Raw genomic sequence first — 26,895 nt, 5'->3', positions numbered from 1 at the left:
TGTCTATGTCTCTACTCCATACAGGAAGATAGGAAATACAAGGGCTCGTACCAGCCTGGTCTTGGTTCTGATACCGATTCCCCTTTTCTTCCAGATGTTGTTCAGACGCGCCATAGCATCCTTTGCCATCCCAATACGCCTTCTTATTTCGGGGACACAACTGCTGTCATTGCAGATTTGGGCACCTAGGTAAATGTAGCGATCGACGGTGTCAATGCCCGGAATGTTGAGAGTATCTTTTGATAGGTTTCCGGCTCGATCCACTATCATAACCTTGGTTTTCGTGCGATTTACTGCAAGCCCCATATTTAGACTTTCCGACTCCAGCCTATGGAACAGCTCTCTCATATCTTCTACGGATGTTGCGAGAAGAATGGTGTCGTCAGCATACCTGAGTGTCTTTCTGACACTGTTTAAATCATCTGCAAAAGATAGTTCCTTAAAATGTCTTTGTTTTCTAAGAAAAATATTGCTTTTAAAATTGTACTTATTTGGAAAATATTTGTAACTTTAAAATTTTATTACGGATTAACGGAGATACAAATGGAAAAAATTCTGCATTATGTATCAACAAAAACATATTCCTCATATCACAATATTTTTTATACAGTTTTAAGGTAGAGGTTATTGAAAAATAGGACTTCAAAGCATACAGTTCGACCGTTTTTTCATGGAGGCGGCTGATGAAAAGGTTAATAATTTTGTACATACAATATAAATCAAAATTCTGTTTTATTATGGTACTACAACAAAGGTTGCTCTATTATATTTTAAAAATATAAATTACATTATTGATATTTATTTGCTTTTTTTTTTAATATTATTATTTTTATTTTTATTATTTTTTTATTATTATACTAGCTGCTGCCCGCGACGCCGTCTGCGTGAACACTATACAGTACCAAAAATACCTATGATTATACCTTTTAAAATAACATTCTGTTTACCCGTTTCATTTCATATCTACAGAAAGTGCAGTAACAGAGGGAGAAGTCGTCTTTTCTAAAATTGATTTTTTTCACTTGTATCATGTCAGGTCACGCCAATACTATCATACCTCTTCGTTTCTTCAAGCGTTCCAAATACACCCGGTATATAGGTGACTGCTGAATTACTATCAGTATTTAAGGAGGATACTCGATACATGATTCTCATTCGAATTACGTAAAAAATTGGGACTTAATTTTTTAACAAATTCCCACACATTTCAATTTTAATAATTGAAATGTAGACACATTAATTCCCAGCCATAATATATCATATCTGCGGCCTTGGCCTCGTACTGACAATTATTAACCTCACCAACATGATCAAATTTAAATTATCTATATCCAAAAATAGATTGATGATGATATTTTTGAAATCTCATAGATGGCGCTGCTTTAAAATTGTCTTGATACTACTTATATTTATTTAATTATGTTAATCGGCCTAAGTTACTTATATTGTGTAATTTTTATAGTGTGAAGCTAGCTTATAGCATGGTTATTAACATAATAACAACAACATGTTTTTATAATTCTATTTATATTTATCTACTTTTGCACAATCCCGCACTTTGTTACATATAATCTCCTTTCACCTGAGGTTGTCTGGAAGAGATTGCTTAAAGCAATAAGACCGCCTTTGCATGCTATCATTGTAACTACTTTTTGTTTAATTTTATTTCTGTACTGCTGTTTTTTTTTCCTTTTTCCTTTTTGTACTACGTAAAAGTGTTTGATTATTTGTATGCAAGAAGTAATAAATAAATAAATAAATAAACATTCAAATATGCGTCGTTAGATTACACGTTGTTACAAAATGCGTTGAAGAAATAAAGGTTCACTGCTCGTTCCCCGTAGGTGATAGTATGATAATATGTAGCCTATATGTTGACTCGACTTCTTAATAATCATTACAGCCTATACAGTCCACTGCTGGACGTAGGCCTCCACAAGTTTACGCCAAAAATAACGTGAACTCATGTGTTTTGCCCATAGTCACCACGCTGGGCAGGCGGGTTGGTGACCGCAGGGCTGGCTTTGTCGCACCGAAGACGCTGCTGCCCGTCTTCGGCCTGTGTATTTCAAAGCCAGCAGTTGGATGGTTATCCCGCCACCAGTCGGCTTTTTAAGTTCCAAGGTGGTAGCGGAACTGTGTTATCCCTTAATCGCCTCTTACGACACCCACGGGAAGAGAGGGGGTGGCTATATTCTTTAGTAGGTACCGTAGCCACACAGTACCTTCTTAATAATATTCGTGCCAAATTTGAAGTAAATCCATGCAGTCCTTTTTGAGTTTATCCCGGACATACATACAGATAAACACATTCTTTTAAAAAAATATTCAATGTACAGTTTTGACTTTTCTACCATTTTATTATATGCATAGATTGCACCTTACCTTAATTATTATTGTCATCATTATTATCATGATCTATGTTTATATATACACTTACTTGCTATCTATAATATATAGGTATACTTATTTTCTAGTTACCGTCAATAATGAGATTACCGACGTCAAAATATTAGAATTTCGCGGATTGTTACCGATTTTTGTGAAATGGCTCTTAATAATGTTCCTTATTATTGGTTTTAAAACTTAAAAAATGATGTTTGTACTACTTACATTCCATTGAGTTCCCTTTTCACTTACAGCGTTTGCTACATCAAGAATAGAAGCGAAGGAAGTTGACAAGAATAATAGCATCTACAAAAAAACAATGTTTCAATTAACTGAATGCTCGAAAGTGTTTCACTTAATACCTACTAGCCTCTCGATAGCAGCTTCGTCTTCGGATTTTAGTTGTTCCGTTTTTTCCTGTTAAAACATAGCCTTAGTACCTATTAATGTAGCATTGTCCTTTTGAATGATTTATTAAAATTGTTTTTTTTTTTTAGTTTTTGAGTTTATACATTACAAAATTAACAAAAATAAAGCGTTTTCTGTTTTCTTAGGATTTAGTTTGTAGATTGATATTGTGAGAAGAAACACGCACTTTTATTATTTTAGACAAACCGTTAACATGATGTTTTTGACTATTTATGATGACAAATTGATCGTTATGGATGGATGGATTATGGAACAAATTAACTAATTTTATAACAAAAACGAAGTCAAAGGGAGCCGAAAATTTTTCAGCATTAAAAATACCACGGAGTTATTCCGTATTGTAGCAACAATTCTGTAAAATACGAAACAAGACAAAAAGTGTGAAAATTGATAAATAAATCAAAATGTGTTGTCACTATTACGTTCCAGTATATAAGCACTCAGAACCGGTAACTAGGCGTTACAGTAAAAAATGTATACTGAGTAAAAGAAAGCACAGTGTTTTCACACTGATTAGGTCAAATCTTAGAAAATTGTCAAACACTAATTTTTTCTTACCAAGAATTTACTAGAGTGACCGATGATTTTGGTGCATTGCAATATGTTCCTGTAAATAAATAAGTATTCTTCCAAATTCTTGATCTGCAATTGAACACGCTCGTCATTGGCATCGTGTTTAGTAGCTCTCCAATTTTCCATTGTTTTCCTAAATGACTTTACTCGAGTCCACAATATTTCGAACATTATATTTCTCGTCATGTGACTTATATGAGACGTTAAGGATATGATAAAAAATACTGTAATAGTCTCCTTATTTAAATTTTTCAAAGGTAATAAGGTTGCGTACCCGTGAATACTCGCAAAAGAAACAGCAATGAACATTACAAAAGAAACAGGTACTTGAAAACTTTCCACAGCAACGAGCGCTAATGGATCAACTTTGTCTAACTCTTGTATGTAATGAAATAAATGCTCCCCGTCGGATAAAAGTGATAATATAACTGCCGAGATTAATGCCATATTTGTTAAGACTATAGTTGTGTTTATGAGAGTCGTAGCACCCCTATAGACATTGAATATACATACATAATATATATACATGAGGACAGTTATATAAAGTAAGCAGTAAGTCTTAGCGACAACAGTGAAAACAAAACTTTCGTGAATCTTAGAATAGAGCCCCAGCAGCAGACGGATTGACATAATTATTTTTACCATCGTATAATGCCTTTTATTCGGCGTATTGGATATTTGATTACACATAATGAAATTTTCGTAAGAAATCTTTCACTACAACGTGCGGTGCCAACAGTGGTGCGTCGATGCTTACGTAAATCTATAGTTTCAATAAGTTAATCTAATAGATTACTTTTCCCATATTACTTACATTAACCAGCGTTATGTTTGTACATTGAACATTTTCAACAAGTAAATTGTACTAACCTACATCTCGATGTTAATACCATTAGATTCTTCATACAAAACAACTTTTGCAGTATTGAATAATTATGGATAGTATTGAACAATTATTTATAGTTGTCACGACAGGTAGCTTGTTTTCTGATATACAAGCGAAATGATGGTAATCGTATTGTAGTGTTGGAATGAAGGAAAAAACAAAAACGGTAAATAGCTGTTGGTAATGACATATGTACGGTATGTATAATGCAAGAAGTACTTATTTCCAAAAAAAAATTATAGTAAAGATTTTCAGGGTTACAAGAAAACAGCGGTGAAACCAGAAGGATAAAGTTAGATGCATTGGATACCTCGTGTATACCATTAATAACGAATAGTTGATAAGGTAAATGTAATATGTTATTTGATATATTCACCGATTGTACTGATAAGTATAAATTATATTGCTCCATTAAGTTTATTAACTCGTTCTGGTTAAGTTTCAAATAAATGTAAACAAAAGCTAACAAAGTTTTGTTCATAAACTGTTTCATAACTTCAATAGTACAATTAGTTTAATTAATATAGACTATTAAAGTGTGGTACAGCCAGAAATGTCTTACGGAGCTCGTGTTACTTTGCTCACAATAGGGACACAACAATAGTCGAGAACAGTAATTTTAGCTGTGATCTTCTGTGAGGCTGATGTACCTAGCAAGTGGGATTATTCCATATTGAGTTCTGTATTCTGTATTGAGTTTCTGCTGTGTCCTACCTAAAATTAGACCTCTTCATTTAATTCTACTAGCTACTAGCAACCCGCCCCAGATTCGCACGCTTGCAAAAACTATCAGTGTTCCTCTACTATATTATGCATGTATTATACATCTAAACCTTCCTCTGTAATCACTCTATTTACTAAAGAAACCCGCATCAAAATCCGTCGCGTAGTTTTAAAGATCTAAGCATACAAACATGAGATCTTAGTCATACAAAAAGGCGCCCAATTTAGATAATTTTGGTCTTGAAATATTTAAGGAAGTCAAAAAAATATTTAAATGTTGTGAAAATACGAACAGTATGCAAGAAAAATGGCAACAGCAACAATTTTATTCTCTCTGCGTTCTGAAATTGATAGATAGATTGATGGGTCGGAATGCAAATTGAATTAGCTATGTATATAAAAACTATTTCCTTATTAAATAAAACAAAAACATTATTTATTTAAACTAACTTTTAATAACTCGCCACGGTCGATTAATCTTTTTGATTGATATATCTTTAGATGTATTATTCTTTATAGTCTGCTCTACAAAGTCTCGTAGAGCTGGTATATGGTAAAACCGGGAGAGATGCCGCAGTGGGATAGATGCCTCATGTTCTAAAAACCTAACATCCCGAACTCACAAATAAAAATTAATCGCATAAGTAGGAGTCGAAGACACCCCGTACCTCGGGTATCCACAGATAGATATTCGTGTGGCAAGGACGCGTTTGGATCGTGTGTGTAATTTTCTCCGTGGCGAAATTTAAAAACACGTCAAAGTTTTAAAGGTTAGTATTTAAGGTTGTATAATTTTATAAATAGTAATAAATTCCGTTATATTTTTTATCACATCTATATACTGGGTCATTGAGTCTGCATATAGTTGTAAATAGATGCTACTTTGTTTATAATTTATTTAAAAAATACGTGGGCATCTATCCCAATCACAAAGGATAGTTGCCCTGATTTTTTGAGGTATAGGTGCCCTTACCATATACAGAGTAAGTTTATATGTATAATTTTTTTTTGTGTCTGTTATATTTTTTATGTATTTAGGTATATTTATGTTTGGATATTTTACTGATTCTAGCAGAACTATGCCACGAAAATATAAAAGAAAGGAAGAAATGCGAGCTCGAGTATGTTCTTGGACTATAGAAAACCTACAGTCAGCTTTCGATGAGAAAGTATGATTGTGCAATGTGCATGTTGACACTTGATATGAATATTTTAGACCAACAATTAAGAATTTATACTTTTGTTAAATAAATGCTTGTAAAATTTAAATAAATATATATATATATATATATATATATATATATATATATATATATATATATATATATATATATATATCTAGCATATTTTATAATTCTTTGGAATTATTTTAACACCAAACTCAGGACCGTAGTCTAGTCATGCCTAACAATGTTAAAAACAAGTAAATCTTATGAATATCGACTCTTATACGTTTGCGTATGATAAGCCTGTAATGTTATGCAATGAATAAAGATCTTTCTGGTTTTTGGATGGATAAAGGCATTTTTTTATCATTCGGTTTTTTAGTATCAATGATGTAAAACTATTTTTACAACAACAATAAACGTTATTTTTGATGGAAAGTTCCGACATTAAAATTTTGACACATGAATATGTCAAATGAATAGTTTAATATTAGCAGCTCATGTTGCGTGAAACTATTCTAATTTTTTATACAATTTTTGATGATCTTTTAAGTATTTAGTCACAATGGGTTGAATAATTATGAAGAAAACTAAAATTAATGTTACGATTAATAGTTTATGAGAAATTAAAACGAAATCGCAGCATGCTAGTCGTAGTAATTTAGGTAATGTAGCATCAATAAAAAAATCGGACAGTTAGAAAATATAAAACCTTTATGGTAAAAAAAAATATTATCCACACAAAAATTAAAAAATAAATTAATATGTTTTTAATTTCAATAACATTATTTTTAAGTATCGTAACATTTATAAAAAAAATTAACGTCCCACAGTGAACTTTTAAAATTAGGAAAGGGTTTAAAACATCTATGCGTCGAACGCTGACACCATCAGGGTACCTCGGTTATAGAAGAATCTAGAAATATCTAGAAAGCTTTGAATCGTGTAGAACTATGCTTAAATTTAGAAAAAAAAGACATGAACTAGATATATTAAAAATCAAATAAAGCCTGATATTACTGTAAATAAAATATCCGCTAGTAACTGATAAATAACTAATAAATACATACTTTAAATTTCTTTCTTGTCGATTTTGGGAAGTTATTATATAACTTAATTATATTAGTTACTTATTAAATTATTTTAATAAAAGTAATATTTTTTGAAAAACTTTTTAACTGCAATGATCAATTTTCTTATCATGTGTGTTTATGTTCTCTTTATAATGACTAAAGCTGAAAAAGAAGTTCCCACGTAATTTAAAAAAACGATAAAAATACGTTTATACAACAGCAAAATAACGTCAAAATTGATTGTCATTTTAAGGCAGTTTTCTTAAACAATTTCTGAACAAAATATGGATATAACTTATTAATTTTTAATTATGTATTAATTAAAAAAGGTTATGTATTTAATTAAAAACAATATATTAATTTCAATATTTGTATCTAATTATCGTAATTAAATTGATAAATATCGCTCAAATGAGCTGTAATAGCATGTAAGTGTTTCGTAGATAGCTTCGGGATGACATCCCGCACTAGTTGTAGCGAACTGATATTTTAAGATAGTGATTACATTTTGAAATGCAAAAATAAAAATATTGCCACGATTTTTTTGTTTTATTTATTTTAAACAACACTTTACATATTAAATTACTAGCGTGCCCTCAATTCGATCGAATAGTTCCTGAGATTTGTGCGTTTAAAGAAACAAAGTCTATAGTTTTATAATATTATAGTATAGATTTACCTATTATCGTTAGAATACAAATAAATAATCTAACATTGCTCTGAAATTAAAGAAGGTTTTTATTTTAACATTTTAAGCAATAACATTAACAATGCACTATTACCTTTAATCACACAATCTTACTATAAGTTCAAGAAACTGCACTTTATATCCTATAAGCGATTTCACAAATTCTAATATTTATAAGTAATTAAATAAATCTTAAGCATTCGTTTGCGACATCCCGAATTTTATTCTCTCCACAGAAAAACTTTAAGCTAACCTAACTTTTTAATTTGAAGCCACCAAGCGTGGCATAATTCATACTAAGGAGATTCTATAGGAATTTCTTCACATAAGCATATACACAAACAAACTATAACACCACATACACTACAAAAACCACATTAATGTTTCAAAAGTGACATTATTACTCAAAATTATAAATATGAAAGCTAAACTCCAAATCCACTTGGGATTCGTCATTAGTTGGATCTCCCGCGGGATATATAAAGCAGAAGCAATTGGCAGCCATCTTGCAAAGGGAAAAAGTTTTGATTAACTCATAGAGTACTCTTAAGACGTACTTGACAAAAGCACGCTTATAAGTTTGAGTTTTCGATACTATCATTGTTTCTAGGTTTGGTGAAAACAATTCTAGGGTGATGGCTTCTAACGTCTTTCAGGTTTTAAATCTTGATTTTTTTAAACTGTAACAACACAATGATGTAGGTGGTGCAGAGGTTGAAGACAGCGAGCGATAGCGAGAAGTCAACAGAGAAGAGCCGCCACACGGTGAACTTGATGGGGCACATGTTGATGTACTTTATTGCTATCAGAATTTTATTACGTACAGTGTCATCTGAAAACATAAAAGAAAACAAAATTAGCAGATGACCATCGTAAATACAGACATAATAATATTACGAAACTTTTAAGGTAAAATAAAGAAACTATAGGTGGAAACTTTTTTAGTCATCATCATCATCACCACTTCGGCCTAATACTACTGGACATAGGCCTCCCAAAGTTCGCGCCGAAAATGGCGTGAACTCATTTGTTTTGCCAATAGTCACCACGCAGGGCAAGAACTATATTCTTACTGCTGTAACCACACAGCATACTTACCTTTAGTTTTAAAGCTTTACCTAACTAAGTTAACTGATTCTACAAAAGAACTTACTTAATCTTATGTCTTGGAAATTAAAACATAAATTTTACTCTTACTATTGCAGATTTTGAACTGTCTGGCTAAATTAATTTTTATATTTTCCACTTCGGCGTTGATTAGCTCTCCGAACAGAGCCGGAGTACAAAACGCTGCAAATACTATCACCGCTTCGACGATTAGAACATGGTCGACCTGTAAAAAGTGCCTATAACATATCTTTTAAGAAAAGTTTCCTTAATGTATATAAACCCTTAACCTCTAAAGAATAGCGTTAAATTGGATACTTATTTTTTGTGTTCGTTATTGTGAAGACAAATCTTAAAAAAGAAAATAAAAACATAATGTATTAATAAAAAAAAAAATGTGGTACAAAGTTCGTCAGGTCAGACAGTTATGTATATAAAATCCTCCGTTATCTATATGTCTCTAATATCTATAGAGTTTAATTACAAAGTGTTTACAATATAGACAAATTCAAGACACTTGCGACTCTAGAGTCGTAAGTCCGGTTACCGCTCTGAACAGATAACATAACATAACAATACATTTTATTGTACACCAATACAGAAATAATACATATCAGATTGATTTTAACAAAGTATCATAAGGTACAAAGGGCGCACGCGATCTTTGTGCTACTTGGTATAGTGTGACAACCAAAAAACCATCTTGATCTTTTTCTAATGTATAATAAAAATTGATAATTATGTTATAAAATGTTTTTTACATAATCAATTTGTTAAAAGTTTCAAGTTAGTTTTTTAATTTAACGAATGAATCGATTATTTACGATATAAATAAAATTGCATTTTATTATACTCCAGAAAATCTGAGTGTGAATGTGAGTTGCATAGTTTTGGATGCAAGTAGACCATCAAATTTTGCCGGATTTAATTTTTTTATAAACTCAATGACACCGACAAACATATTTATTAACAAATAACAAGACAAACAGATTTAAATGCCTATTTGTATTGATAATGTGAGAAAAAAAAATTAAATTATACATTTGAAATTTAATACAAAAGGTATTAAAAATAATTAAATATTTTAATTATTATATTTGTTCTTAAATGATGTAAGTTTACTTTGGTATAGATAGTTCCTTAAAATTACTTTGTTTCGAAAAATATCGCTTTTAAAATTGTACTTATTTGGAAAATATTTGTAACTTTAAAATTTTATTACGGATTAACGGAGATACAAATGGAAATCTGCATTATGTATCAGCAAAAACATATTCCTCATATTACCATGTTTTTATACAGTTTTAAGGTAGAGGTTATTGAAAAATAGGACTTCAAATCATACATTTCGACCGTTTTTCCATGGAGGCGGCTGATGAAAAGGTTAATAATTTTGTACATACGAGCACAATATAAATCAAAATTCTGATTCATTATAGTACTACAACAAAGGTTGCTCTATTATATTTCAAAAATATAAATTACATTATTGATATTTTTTTGCTTTTTTTAATATTATTATTTTTATTTTTATTATTTTTTTATTATTATACTAGCTGCTGCCCGCGACGTCGTCTACGTGAACGCTATACAGGACCAAAAATACCTACGATTATACCTTTTAAAATAATATTCATTTTACCCGTTTCTTCCTTACATTTCATATCTACAGAAAGTGCAGTAACAGAGGGAGACTATCTTTTGATTGATGTAAAATTGATTTTTTTCACTTGTATCATGTCAGGTCACGCCAATACTTTCATACCTCTTCGTTTTTTCAAACGTTCCAAATACACCCGGTATATACAGGTGACTGGTGAATTACTATCATTATTTAAGGAGGATACTCGGTACATGATTCACATTCGAATTATGTAAAAAAAATATATAGGAGGAGGAGTTATAGGACTTATTTTTTTATCAAATCCCTATACATTTCAATTTTAATAAATGAAATGTAGACACATTAATTTCCAGCCATAAGGGCGTGTGCGGCCTTGGTCTCGTACTGACAACTATTAACCTCGCCACCACGATCAAATTTAAATTATTTATATCCAAAAAGGGATTGATGATGATTTTTTTGAAATCTCATAGATGGCGCTGCTTTAAAATTGTCTTGATATTACTTATATTCATTTAATTATGTTAATCGGCCTAAGTTACTTATATTGCGTAATTTTTATAGTGTGAAGCTAGCATAAAGCATGGTTATTAACATAATAACAACAACATGTTTTTATGTATTTATAATTCTATTTATATTTATCTACTTTTGCACAATCCCGCACTTTGTTACTTATAATCTCCTTTCACCTGAGGTTGTCTGGAAGAGATTGCTTAAAGCAATACGCCTTTGCATGCTATCATTGTAACTACTTTTTGTTTAATTTTATTTTTGTACTGTTGTTTTTTTTTCCTTTTTTTACTACGTAAAAGTGTTTGATTATATGTATGCAAGAAGTAATAAATAAATAAACATTCAAATATGCGTCGTTAGATTACACGTTGTTACAGAATGCGTTGAAAAAATAAAGGTTCACTGCTCGTTCCCCGTAGGTGATAGTATGATAATATGTAGCCTATATCTTGACCCGACTTCTTAATAATATTCGTGCCAAATTTGAAGTAAATCCATGCAGTACTTTTTGAGTTTATCCCGGACATACATACAGATAAACAGACAAACAAAAATTCGTAAAACTATATTTTTGGCTTCAGCATCGATTGTAGATTACACCCCAAATATTCTTTTAAAAAAATATTCAATGTACAGTTTTGACTTTTCTACCATTTTATTATATGTAATTGCACCTTACCGTAATTATTATTGTCATTATTATTATCATGATTTATGTTTATATATATACACTTACTTGCTATCTTCTATAATATATAGGTACACTTATTTTCTAGTTACCGTCAATACTGAGATTAACGACGTCAAAATATTACAATTTCGCGGATTGTTGCCGATTTTTAACCGACTTCCAAAAAAGGAGGATGTTCTCAATTCGACTGTATTGTTTTTTTTTTTATGTATGTTATATCAGAACTTTTGACTGGGTGAAGCGATTTCGACAAATTTTCTTTTAATCGAAAGGTGGTGGGTGCCAATTGGTCCCATTTAAATTTATTTGAGATCTAACAACTACTTTTCGAGTTATATCTAATAATGCGTTTTTACTTGACGCTTTTTTCGTCGACCTACGTTGTATTATACCGCATAACTTTCTACTGGATGTACCGATTTCGATAATTCTTTTTTCGTTGGAAAGGAGATATCCCAAGTTTAGTACCATGATAAGGAAACCAGGATCTGATGATAGGATCCCAGAGAAATCGAGGGAAACTCTTGAAAATCCGCAATAACTTTTTACTGGGTGTACCGATTTTAATAATTTTTAATTTAATCGAAAGCTGATGTTTGTCATGTGGTCACATATAAATTTTATTGAGATCTGAGTAATCTTTTTGAGTAATCTTTGATAACGCGCAGTTACTTGACTATTTTTTCGTCGATCTACGTTATATTACTCGTCGATGTAATTGAAGTCGGTTTTTTTTCGTTTGCGAGCAAACACAATTATTGTGAAATGGCTCTTAAAAATGTTCCTTATTATTATTGGTTTTAAAACTTAAAAAATGATGTTTGTACTACTTACATTCCATTGAGTTCCCTTTTCACTTAGAGCGTTTGCTACATCAAGAATAGAAGCGAAGGAAGTTGACAAGAATAATAGCATCTACAAAAAAAATGTTTCAATTAACTGAATGCTCACAAGTGTTTTACTTAATACCTACTAGCCTCTCGATAGCAGCTTCGTCTTCGGATTTTAGCTATTCCGTTTTTTCTTGTTAAAACATAGCCTTAGTACCTATTAATGTAGCATTGTCCTTTTGAACGATTTATTAAAATTGTTTTTTTTATGATTGATTTTATACATTACAAAATAAACAAAAATTAAGCGTTTTCTCTTTAATGTTAGTATTTCGTTTGTAGATTGATATTGTAAGGAGAAACACGCACTTTTGTTATTTTAGACAAGAACAAACGAGACTTGGGAAATTACACTCTACCTAAACTCTTTAACTCAACCCTGAATCTAACCACAGAGGTAAAGTATTTAGGTGTAATACTAGGTAATAAGCTAAGCTGGTCGAAACACATAGAAAATAAATTAATCAAAGCCAGCATCATTTTCTGGCAATGCCGCAGGATGATAGGCAAGAGCTGGGGACTTACACCAAAATTGACCCTATGGCTCTATACTGCGGTCATTAGACCCATGATCAGCTATGGAGCTGTGGTGTGGTGGCGTAGAACACTCCTTACCACAACAAAATCCAAGCTACAAAGCTGGCAGAGGTTGGTGTGCATGGCAATCATGGGCAGCATGAGAACCACACCAACAACGGCAATGGAGGCCATGCTAAATATTCTGCCACTTCACCTATTTATCCAACAAGAAGCTGCATCTACTGCAGTAAGACTAAAGACTCACAAACTACTGTGTTCTACAGGCATACCACACATAAAGATTCTGGAAGACCAAAGACATTCCGTTCATGGAAGCACCAAATGACGGAATACAGATCAAATATATTTTTTATAAAAAATACAAAATACAGCTGGAAGAAGACTCACGTGTAGCCTTAAATGGGCAAGACCTGAGTATCTTCACGGATGGCTCTAAAACGAAAACAGAGTCAGGAAGCGGTATTTTCTCCGAAGACCTAAATATTAATATATCACTACCCATTGGTACCTACAAATCAGTGTTCCAAGCAGAGTGCTTGGGTATACTTGAGGCAGCAAGAACAATCGGGAGAAGGAACGTAAAGGATTCCCACATCCGTATATTATCAGACAGCATGTCAGTATTACAGGCACTGGATAGCAACTCAACCACTTCAGGTTTGATCTATGAATGCCATAACACCGTACACAGGTAGGTGAAAATAATAACATCACACTGCAATGGATCAAAGGTCACAGCGACACACGCGGTAACGACAGGGCAGATGAGTTAGTAAGAATGGGTTAAAGTACGACGGCCATAGGTGCCGAACCGATTATACCGTTACCTTCTTGCTGGCTCAAAGGTCAAATTCGACAACGCATGAAACGCAAACACATTACACTATGGTCCGAAGTTGAGGACTGTAGGCAAGCCAAGTTGGCGCTGCCAGAAATTGATGCCAAATTGGCAAGAATTCTAATAAATCTGGACAGACGCCAACTGAGACTAATAACTGCGGCACTGACTGGACACGGTCCGTATAACAAACACCTATTTAATATGGGCATTACCGACAGTACCCTGTGCAGAGCTTGCATGGGAACAGAAGAAACGGCTACGCATGTACTTCTTTACTGTCCAGGTGTAGCGGCTTACCGGGCACAACATCTTGGCACCCTGGAGACACTTCCGGAGATCTTCAAGAAGCCAAAAAAGCTTCTAAAGTTTCTGGAGGAGCTTGGGTGGCAAGAGTGAATCGAATCACTCCCACACACGCAAAATAGGCGCAAAGTCGTCGAGTTGCGGAAACCAGCCCGTGCTAACCATACAACCATACCATTATTTTAGACAAGCTGTTAACATGATGTTTTTGACTATTTATGATGACAATTTGATCGTTAATATACGGACGGTTAGTTATGGAACAAATTAATTAATTTTATAACAAAAACGAAGTCAAAGGAGCTGAAAATTTTTCAGCATTAAAAATACCACGGAATTATTCCGTATTGTAGCAACAATTCTGTAAAATACGAAACAAGACAAAAAGTGTGAAAATTGATAACTAAATCAAAATGTGTTGTCACTATTAGGTTCCAATATATAAGCACTCAGAATCCGTAACTAGGCGTTACAGAAAAAAAAGTACACTGAGTAAAAGACAGCACAGTGTTTTCACACTGATTAGGTCAAATCTTAGAAAATTATCAAACACTAATTTTTTCTTACCAAGAATTTACTAGAGTGACCAATGATTTTGGTGCATTGCAATATGTTCCTGTAAATAAATAAGTATTCTTCCAAATTCTTGATTTGCAATTGAACACGCTCGTCATTGGCATCGTGTTTATTAGCTCTCCAATTTTCCATTGTTTTTCTAAGTGACTTTACCCGAGTCCACAATATTTCGAACATTATAATTCTCGTCATGTGACTTATATGAGACGTCAAGGATATGATAAAATATACTGTAATAGCCTCCTTATTTATATTGTTTAAAGGTAATAAGGTTGCGTACCCGTGAATACTCGCAAAAGAAACAGCAATGAACATTACTAAAGAAACAGGCACTTGGAAACTTTCCACGGCAACGAGCGCTAATGGATCAACTTTGTCTAACTCTTGTATGTAATGAAATAAATGCTCCCCGTCGGTTAGAAGTGATAATATAACTGCCGATATTAATGTCATATTTGTTAAGACTATACTTGTGTTTATAAGAGTTGTAGCATGCCTAAAGACACTGAACATATACATGAGGACAGTTATATAAAGTATGCAGTAAGTCTTAGCGACAACAGCGAAAATAAAACTTTCGTGAATCTTAGAATAGAGCCCCAGCAGCAGACGGATTGACATAATTATTTTTACCATCGTATAATTTCTTTTATTCGGCGTATTGGATATTTGATTACACATAATGAAATTTTCGTAAGAAATCTTTCACCACAACGTGCGGTGCCGACAGTGGTGGGTCGATGCTTACGTAAATCTATAGTTTCAATAAGTTAATCTAATAGATTACTTTTCCCATATTACTTACATTAACCAGCGTTATGTTTGTACACTGAACATCTTCAACAAGTAAATTGTACTAACCTACATCTCGATGTTAATACCATTAGATTCTTCATCTTTTTCATACAAAACAACTTTTGCAGTATTGAATAATTATTGATAGTTTGAACAATAATTATTGATAGTTGTCACGACAGGTAGCTTGTTTTTTGATATACAAGCGAAATGATGGTAATTGTATTGTAGTGTTGGAATGAAGGAAAAAACAAAAACGGTAAATAGCTGTTGTTGACATATGTACGGTATGTATAAAGCAAAAAGTACTTATTTCCAAAAAAAATTATAGTAAAGATTTTCAGGGTTACAAAAAAACAGCGGTGAAACCAGAAGGATAAAGTTAGATGCATTGGATACACGAGGACCATAATTAACGGATAGTTGATAAGGTAAATGTAGTATGTTATTTAATATATTCACCGATTGTACTGATAAGTATAAATTATATTGCTCCATTAAGTTTATTAACTCGTTCTGATTAAGTTTCAAATAAATGTAAACAAAAGCTAACAAAGTTGTGTTCATAAACTGTTTCATAACTTCAATAGTACAATTAGTTTAATTAATATAGACTATTAAAGTGTGGTACAGCCAGAAATGTCTTACGGAGCTCGTGTTACTTTGCTCACAATAGGGACACAACAATAGTCGAGAACAGTAATTTTAGCTGTGATCTTCTGTGAGGCTGATGTACCTAGCAAGTGGGATTATTCCATATTGAGCATGACACTTTCTGCTGTGTCCAACCTAAAAGTGGACTTCTTCATTCAATTCTACTAAACTAGCGATCCGCCCCGGATTCGCACGCTTGCAAAAACTATCAGTGTTCCTCTACTATATTATGCATGTATTATACAAATAAACTTTCCTTTGGAATCACTCTATTACCTAAAGAAAACCGCATTAAAATCCGTTGCGTAGTTTTAAAGATCTATTATTTTTACTATGTAGTGATACATACTACATAAACCGTAAAAATATAAAGCTAGGCATGTTATATGTTTTTAATATATATATGACATAGCAATTGTTCGTCATACAAAAAGGCGACCAATTTAGATAATTTTGGTCTTGAAATATTTAAGGAAGTCAAAAAAATATTTAAAAGTTGTGAAAATACGAACAGTATGCAAGAAAAATGGCAAAAGCAACAATTTTATTCTCTCTGCGTTCTGAAATTGATCGATAGATGGATGGGTCGGAATGCAAATTGAATAAGCTATTTATATAAAAACTATTTCCTTATTAAATAAAACAAAAACATTGTTTATTTAAACTAACTTTTAATTACTCGCCATGGTCGATTAATCTTTTTGATTGACATATCTGTAGATGTTTTATTCTTTATAGTTTGATCTACAAAGTCTCGTAGAGCTGGTATACTGGCGTAGACGCCTGGTATCGGCAAGCCGCAGCTCCGTCCAAACGATACAATGCCATATAAAAGACCCTTGTATACAAGAGGTCCACCGCTATCACCCTGAAAATAACAAAAAATTTAATTTTTCACCCACTTCAATTTGATTACATTTTTTATGTAAGTTACCTCATTACTTTTTACTGGATGTACTCATTACATTTATTTATCAAAAGTTGGTGCTGGATTTGTGTTCCCATTAAAATCTTACGACTACTTTTTGAGTTTGCGTTATCTTAAGTAATGCCATTTTTAATTGACAATTTTTTTCGACTTCTACTGCGTTGATGTAAATTGAAGTCAGTTTTTTTTCCAGATTTCAATGAAATTTAAACGTGACCGCTTGATAAACATCAGCTTTCGATTAAATTAAAAATCTCTACTCCTTGTGCGCTATGGTATTTGCATATTTAATAAAATACAACGAACAATTTTGAAAATGTCTCAAAAATTATGTGTTTATAAAAAAGTGATTAATAGATAAGAGTTTGTTCGGTTCAGGATTACATAGATGATAAAGATGTATGGACTTAGTGATGCTGTAATCATAGCAAGATCTAATTATGTACAAAAACACAGTTTATATGTTATTTTCAAAAGATTAACTGCGGAGTTTCTTGCTGATTGTTCTCTGTAGAATTTACATTCCGAATCGGTGGTAGCTTCACTTTTAAAAATAATCACCTTAAAATTTTAATTTGCAAAAAGATCATTCGAATAAAGTTCTTTTTTTTTATTTTAATTTTGAGAAATCTACGCGGTCGAAACTGCGGATGGGAACTTAGTATAAATGTATATGTATGTATAGGCACCTTACAAGAATCTTGGCCTACTACACCACCGGCACAAATCATACTAGCAGTAATAGTCATGTCAATTTTAGATCTACACTCACTGTGCCCGACGTAAGGCACCTTCACTATTAATAATTTATTCGATGTGTCAAAATCCTGTAACAAAAACAAAGCAAGTGAGTGACTAAGTAGGTCGGTAAGCGAGTAGTGAAAGAGTTAGTGAGTGAGTGGATAAGCTCACCTCGGTCATACCAAATCCCATAGTTGTCATAATTTCACCTGGCATAACGACACTGTCTTTCGTCGCCATTTTGATGATGTTAACTCGTTCATTCAATACTAGTTTAGTCTTCAATATTATGACAGCTATATCATTATTGTAATCGGTATACATCATATATTCAGGGTGAATAACTACTTCCTGTACACTATATTTTTTTCCACCGTTGTAATGATCTGACCCTACTTGAACATAGTTATTGTAATTTGGACTGAAAATAAAAAGATATATAAGTAATTAAGTCAGCGGGAGCTATAATCTAAGTTTTAAAACATTTTAAATTTTAAGCTATGTAGATATTAATACGTGAAACAAAAACTTTGTATCTCTTTTTTACGAACATTCTACGGACGGGCGAGGACGAAATTTCGCACACTTATACTTTACATAAAGAAGGAGTGCAGATTGCTAATAGTTTTTTAGTCATGCATAAAATAGAAAGGTGTGGCACTCGGGGACTGCCGCGGTAAAGCTATTGCATAGCATTTTTTATCAACTTATGCAATTATAATTATTTATTTTTTATTTATGCAGTAATTTTTTTCTTTGATATTAATTCAAGTTACACTTTTTGAGCGTGGTGACCGATAAGAAAACATTGTTTTTTTTTTTCTTTTATTGTATAAATGAGAAGTTCATATCGTTTAAAATATTTTAGTATCTTACAATACATGGAGCAGTTCTTCTCGATCCGTGCGAGCTTCGTACAGTCGTACCATATACATACAGGTTAAGCGAACGCTCGGCCGAGCTACACGGTAGGTTTTATTTTCGTTACGGAATTTCTTCAAATTTCTTCAAAATTATAAAATATTTATTTAATCATTTCTGATTAACTAAATCAAAATACGAATTACTTTGTACTAAGTAAATTTATTTTTCACTTTTTAGTTTCCTTTTTGAAGTCGGTTTTTTTTTTTGTTAAAAATTATTATGTTCCATTATTTAACTAGTATTGTGTATTCGGAAACACATTGTTGGCGAAAAAGTTAATATTTAGTATATATGTAAAAAGTTTGTATTTAAAAAAAAATAATAAATCGATATAAACGAAAAAAATAGGTGGTATAACGTTCACCAAGTCATTTAGTTACCTATATAATACATCAAACTTACAAATAACAATGTGCAGCTGTAATAAGAAACCTCTCGTGGACGATACAGGCGCCACATCTGTATTCCTCGTCCATCCACGACACGTATTCGGCCATAAAAGGGGCATCAGTTATCTTAAGAGTTGATCCACCAAATATCCTATTAGATAGATCTGGAATGAAGATATGACCGATTAGTTATTGTTTGGTAATGTAGTGTTTTCTGTTTCATGTTGATATCGGCTCGCTTGCCTTCTACTGTCACCCTAGGAACTACTTTACTAGCTCAGAGCATATCCACTACATAGTATCGTGTACAAAAAAAGTAAAAAAGAAGTCTCACAAACATATTTTTCAAACACAATTGTATATCACAATTCAAATGTACACTACAGTAAAGATAAAATACATGCAATATGTTCCACTAACAGTTTTTATTAAAAAGTAGAATGCTACAAATATCGATTATTTCAAATATATTTTTATGGAAACCATTCGACATGACGTGTCTTGAACAGGTCTAGAGACAGAGATAGCGTTGTATAGATACTTATACAAATTACAAAAGTTGGCATATGGGAGCAGATAGGTTAGTCCTCCCGTGACATTGGTTGCTGTAAAGTATCCGAAACATCTGGCATCTAAAAACCTAAGAAGTCGCGATAAAATCCGAAAAAGTTTCACTATACAGATAGATTACAATTACTCTGTATAATATTCTCGTCAGATGTATACTTGAGTAGTGCTCATAGCTTGGCCGCCTCATAATACAATATATTATAGTCTAAGAATTACAGCGGATCCAAAAGTGTTTCGTATATCGTCTAGCCAACTCTACCGGTCTTGCAAGAAAACAATCAAGCTATTTGAAACTTCTGAATTATTATAGCATAGATTCATAGGAAAAGCGCAAGAACTCATCTAAACTACATGTTTAAATTATAACTTATTGAAGCCCTTTTTAGCCGACTTCTAAAAAAGGAGGAGGTTACTCTATTCGACCGTATATATATATATATATATATATAGTTATATATACTTCGATTATAAATATATATATTATCGAAGGTAAGTTTTTACAACATTCTAACATTTTACAATCTAAGGCCATAATCTTACAAACCCTGCGAGTCGCTATCATTTTTAAATACATACATATTTGTTGTAACTTTTATAGCACTTATGTAGTTGGTATTTGGATAACTGATATTTTCATTAAAATTTTATATTAAACCTACATCAATTGTGTATTTTTTGTTTCATTTTTTTAACGAATTTTCGTATCTCAATATCAATTTCTAGAATAATTGTTTGCAGGCAAACGAAAAAAAACCGACTTCAATTATATCGACAAGTAATACAACATAGGTAGACGAGAAATTTGTCAAGTAAATACGCATTATCAAAGATTACTCCAAAAGTTGTAATCAGATCTCGATGAAATTTAAATATGACCACATGATAAACATCGGCTTTCGATTAAATTAAAAATCATTAAAATCGGTACACCCAGTAAAAAGTTATGCGGATTTTCGAGAGTTTTCCTCGATTTCTCTGGGATCCCATCATCAGATCCTGGTTTCCTTATCATGGTACCAAACTAGGGATATCTCCTTTCCAACAAAAAAAAAAGAATTATCAAAATCGGTTCTTAAGCGAATATATATATATATATATATATATATATATATATATATATATATATATATATATATATATATATATATTTATATATATATATATTGAGAAAGAAAGAAATTTGAGAACGAAATAACGAAAAACATTTTGTTATACAACTAGGTCGACAAACACGCGTAGGGTTCACCTGATGGTAAGCGATTACCGTAGCTTATAGACACACCTACAACACCAGAAGCTTTGCAAGAGCGTTGGCGTCCCTAAACCTCACAAAACTCTGGTCACCTTACTCTCAACAATAGGAAAACAATACTGCTTGAAAGCAGTATTATTTAGCTGTGATCTTCTTTAAGGTAAATCTATTTCCCCAGTCGGGTTGCTCCAGATTTTCAGCAGGATATTTCCTCCTGCGCCTTACCCCAGTTATACCATTAAAAATAATAAGCAATAACCGTATAAATAAATTTCATACCCTTTCCTTTCGTGAACATAAAACAAGCAATAAAAATAACACTAATTAAATTAGAATACCACATGTTGACAACACAATTTAAAAAGTACTAACGTTGTAAGTATTTATGATTTTCTTTTTAAATATTTCGTGATCGAGACCGGCGTTACATATAAATAAATCTTTAGTTAAAACTTAAGTTTTATATTGTTCTATTTATCTATTTAGATACAGTAAAATCGTAAACATTTTGGATGCAACTTGCGTTGACACACTTGCTCCGTCTCATGACCACTAGATACTGAAAAACTGAAGCGAATAAGCGGCACAAATATACGTCACTAACTCCAAATTAGATCTTTGTGACTTTTGCAGTCGAAACACTTAGGACATTGGCAGTGCTAATTTTTTTTAAAGAGATAACTCCTCGTCTTATTGCCTCCACTGGTTTCAAAAGGGCTTTTTTGTCCAGGGACTTTTGGCATTGTGATTCGACGGGGATATGCTTCTTGGCACAATTTCACACGGACATGATTTATACTGTAGCGACATCTATCGAGCAGCATACGAACTACGTAACTAGAGAAAACTGACGTATCCTACATCGCACTATCAAAGTTATCAAAGTGATTGAGTAAATATACAAGAATCCGACAACAACCGTCGGGGGCAGTAGCCTGCCAGACACAACTACCATCTGGTCGGAGGATCCACCCTTTGCGATGGTGGACGAGAACATCACACCCTGTTCCTCGCACCTTTAAAATACCATAACTATCGGTAAACATTTAGTTTTTGAGTTGCGAATTGTAAATATGTATAATATTGTAAAATTCCTAAAAAAAAAAAAATAACATAAGCAATACAAAACACAAAATAAGTGTTAATTGGCCTTATAAACTTTACAGTATATCAATAACAAACGTTCTTGAAAACTTAATCTTTCGTCAACAAAACAGGAAATATTTATTTTGATGAGAAACATCTACAGGCGAGGGTAAACCTGATTGCTGGCGTGGCTATACAGGCCGTGGCGAAGCATCGCCACGCTATACGATTGAATATATATGCACTATACTATATAATAATTAAGTTATCGCGATTTTAAAGAAATTTTTGAATTAAATTTTTTTGTATATATAAAAAACAAATGTTTAAAAATAAAATAAAATAGCCCTTATTGCTGCTTCTTTCCTAAACATTATTACATAATAATACATGCCTACTTTCTAAAAAACAAATTGATTTAATTAAATTTAACTTGTATTTGTATGATCGGCAATTGGGTGTTTGTGTGAAACAGCTTGTCTGTCGACAAAGGCCTCCTCTAAAGATTTCCACGTATTCCTATCTTTTGCTAAGCGTGTCCATAGTGGACCAGCTATTTTCTTGAAGTCATCTTCCCATCTTTTCGTTAGTCTTCCTCTATTTCTTTTACTATCTCTTGGATACCATTCGACTAGATTTAGACATTAGTCCATTTCTCTTTACTTTCTCTTAACATATGTCCCATCCAACACCATTTAAGCTGTCTGTAGACTTTGTTCGCATTTTTAAATTTTATTTTCTTTTTGATTTCTTGCAATTTCACTCTATCTCCTCTTTTTATGCCTAAAATACTTCTTTCCATTGAATTTTGGCAGACTCTTAACTTACTTTCTTGTAGTTCTGTTTGTTACCCATATAGTAAGCATGGCATAATGCATATTTCATTTACTTTTTTTCCTTTCATTACCATATCTTTATCCTTTATTATTTCCCTAAGGAACCAAAACCGTTTCCAAGCATTAATTATTCTTCGTTTTATTTCTCTATTCATGCAATCATCTGTAGATATAAGTTGGCCTAGATATTATATATTCATTTACATATTCTATTTTTTCGTTATTTACTGTTATTTGTTCAATGGTTACTGCATTACATTGCTTACATCGGATAGTTGCTGCAACATTAGATCTAGAGTTCCTGCATCCTCTGAGAACAAAATGAAATCTCTGCGAAACGTAGATGTTGAGATTTTCGCCATTTATATTGAGCCCCTTTTTTGTCCAGTTTAGGTTCCTGAAGATCATCTCCAGTACTGCTGAAAATAATACAAGTGATATAGGATCTCCTTGGCGTATACCTCTTTTAATAGGAAATAGTTTATTGAATAAACTGTCATTATTTTCTGGAGAAAATTCGTAATATTGTATTTTTTCATCATGCCATATTTATTTCCTATCATAGTATATATTTTTATGCCTTTTTCTACGAAATGATTTTAATGTTTCACATCCACCAGTCGTCACGTGACGGCTCACATTTTTTCTTATGGTTTTTTGATTTTGAATAGGTATAGGCAAGACAGCAGTTTATTTACCCAATATCGTGTAGGATGAAGATTAGACAAAGGTGGTTGATTAGTCGAGGTTACAACATTTGATAATCAACTAACAATTCAATTGCTTAAGATTCGCCAATTTAACTCCACATAGCAGATTTTTATACTTCAAAGGTGGCAAAAAAGTATATGGTTCTGCCTAGTACGGGTTGAATGACATCTAGTAAAAACGATTGTGCTTTAGACCACACGACTGAAGTAAAATTTACGAAACGTAACTCTCTCTCTCTTTCTATCTTTACTAACTTATTTCTGCCTCGTAACTTCCATTCGCCTCGCCCGATCACACTTTTCGTAACACTCCCGTCACGCATTCACCAGCTTACTCTCCAAGTCAAGCGTGTATAACGAAGTTTTACTTCAAAAATATTAATTTAATTCTAATTAAAACTACAGTTCTAAACGCGATGTATACGATTCATGAACGTCAATGTAGACGTAAAGTCGTAAATAAAAAAGAACTTACAAAAATTCTTTCCGCTAGGTATTTGTAATACTTACAAAATAACTCGAATAGGTATTATTCAAAACTCTAATAACAGCTATTAATGATTATCGTATGAATTTTCCATGATAACAGAATTTTTGAAGCGAAATTTCTTTATGCGCATGAGGGTAATTTTCTTTCGGATGAAACGCAATAATACTTAATAATAATCATGATATACCTTTTTAAAATCCTTGTATTGTGCCCTTCAATTTGATACCCATATTGTAGTATTCGAGAAAAAAATTTTTTTTTTCATTAACTACAATGGCTTCGCGCAGCCGCCATGTTTGATTTTTTTTAATGTCATCTATCTAAGAATACTTGGGCAGCTAAGACAAACCTAACGATACCTCAATTATGTAAATCCGTTCAGTGGTTCTGGAAATATGAGGTAGTAAAGAATATTACATACAAACATACATACATACATACATACAAGATACGCGCGAAAAACATAACCCTTTCTTGGCAGTCGGGTAATAATATTAGCGTCACGAAGATGTGCAACGTTTTAGTCGAACAACAGAGTCACCTAGCGTATACTATAGAAACTACAAATGTTGTTACATTAATGTCGATAGTATTACATTGCAAACTAGATGGCGTTGGAAAGGAAATCTAATGCTTTAGATTTGTATAAATATAAACGAGACCTAAAAATTTGTTGGCCAAAGAAATTTCACTTCTGACATGTGTACTGTATACGCACGAACATTTTTTTGGCTTATATATTACAAAAGAGGCAAATATATATATTTAATTTTTTCACATTGACGCAGTTGATTAGTCCACCATGGATTAAGATCTAACCTTTCTTGTATATTGAAAACGATGAATTGCAATACAAGTAGACGCTATGTGCTAATTTAGTTTTGTGTATTGAACTAAAGTGAATAGGTAGTAGATAGATAGGGAGATACAATCTGTGAAATATCTTGTTTACCTATCTACTTTGAAGACCTTTGATTTTTGTGACCTACACAATACTTTTAAATTAATGAATTATTACGTAACTGACATTATACACATATGTATTGTAGTAATCTAGAAAAATATGAATTTTAATAAGGTCGGTGGTATGTATATAGTTACTATAGTAACTAAACTATCAGTCACCCATCAGATAACTGATTTCCCTGAAGGTCGGAGCAAAGTAATGCAGTTAATGTTCCATATTTCCATTACAACTTCATGCATACAGAGCTTACAGATTAACAGAGAGACTTACAGATTAAATTTGGATACGAATATTGATTTTTAACCGGCTTCAAGGAAGGGGGGTATTCATTTGTATTCTTTTGTGTGTCTTAACTTATTATTGGGTGTATTTTAATAATTATTTGTTTAATCGGAAGCTGGTGCTTATCATGTCACTCAGTCACTTCAGCCTATTGCAATCCACTGCTAAAAATAGACCCCCACAAGTTCGCGCCAAAAATGGCGTGAAGTCATCTGTTTTGCCCATAGTCACAACGCTGGGAAGGCGGGTTGGAGACCACGTGGCTGGCTTTGTCACACCGAAAACTGTGTATTTTAAAGCCAGCAGTTGGATGGTTATCCCGCCATCGGTCGGCCTTATAAGTTCCAAGGTGGTAGTGGAACTGCGTTATCCCCTAGGCGCCTCTTACGACAGCCACGGGAAGAGAGGGGTTGGTTATATTCTTTACGTTCTGATGCGATCTGATGAGTTCTTTAGAGTTATCCCAAAAACTACGTAGGTATTTTATATGACTATTTTGCAATGAATTTTTTTTCCGACCATCTGCGTTGTATTACTTGTCTATGTAAATTGGAGCCTTTTAGAAGGTTTCTATTTCGTTTACAAGCAATCACAGTTATCATATTTGGCAGGTAATGGTATTGGACAGTAGAAGTACGAATTATTATTATTTTTTTACAACTAGGTCGACAAACAACACACACACTCACGTACAGCTCACCTGATGGTAAGCAATTACCATATCTTATAGAAGTGTGATCAAAGTCATCAGTAAAAGGTGTCAATATAAGTTACAACACACGTATCGCTTCAGCCTGTAATATCCCACTACTGGACATAGGCCTCTTTCCCCATGTAGGAGAAGGATCTGAGCTTAATCCACCACGCTGCTCCAATGCGGGTTGGCGGATATATTCCGTACTATGAGTAACGATCGCTATCAGGTGTACATGATAACAACCGGGACCGACGGCTTAACGTGCTCTCCGAGGCACGGTGGGGAGACCCACAAGGACTGCACAAACACCCAGACCTCGGCAAACACCTGTATGGCCAATACAAATGTTTGTCATGTGCGGGGATCGAACCCGCAACCGCCAGCGCAACAGGCACAATTCATGACCGTAACCGTTGCGCTAACGCGGCGTCACGCACACGTATAGATATTATAATTTATTATAATAACTAAACAAGTGAGCATTACAAGTTCTTATATTAGGTGACAAAAGGTTTTCTCTGAATTATATCTACAGCTCGGGTTCTAAGCAGATTAAGAAT

The 26,895-nt window shown here is 32.8% G+C and overlaps 1 protein-coding gene and 1 long non-coding RNA gene across 2 annotated transcripts; both read right to left on the bottom strand.

Annotated features, from left to right (window-relative positions):
• Positions 1-1,853: 1,853 nt before the first annotated feature.
• LOC123665495 lies at positions 1,854-14,586 on the bottom strand. The gene is made up of 4 exons (XR_006745055.1): positions 14,357-14,586; positions 13,107-13,113; positions 8,033-8,035; positions 1,854-1,867 (listed from the first exon to the last, which is right to left on the bottom strand). It is a non-coding gene; the product is annotated as an uncharacterized LOC123665495 (long non-coding RNA).
• Positions 14,587-17,114: 2,528 nt separating this feature from the next.
• LOC123665372 (trypsin alpha-3-like) lies at positions 17,115-20,593 on the bottom strand. Its single transcript, XM_045599684.1, has 5 exons — positions 20,560-20,593; positions 19,459-19,609; positions 18,304-18,553; positions 18,081-18,218; positions 17,115-17,331 (listed from the first exon to the last, which is right to left on the bottom strand). Exons 1-5 carry the CDS (start codon positions 20,591-20,593, stop codon positions 17,128-17,130), a joined length of 777 nt encoding a protein of 258 aa, XP_045455640.1. The 3' UTR covers positions 17,115-17,127.
• Positions 20,594-26,895: the final 6,302 nt, after the last annotated feature.

The sequence above is a fragment of the Melitaea cinxia genome, chromosome 24, assembly GCF_905220565.1.
Source record: "Melitaea cinxia chromosome 24, ilMelCinx1.1, whole genome shotgun sequence".
NCBI classification, from domain to species: Eukaryota; Metazoa; Arthropoda; class Insecta; order Lepidoptera; family Nymphalidae; genus Melitaea; species Melitaea cinxia.
Note: the sequence above shows the minus strand (reverse complement) of the source record. Positions and strands in the feature narration are given on the sequence as shown.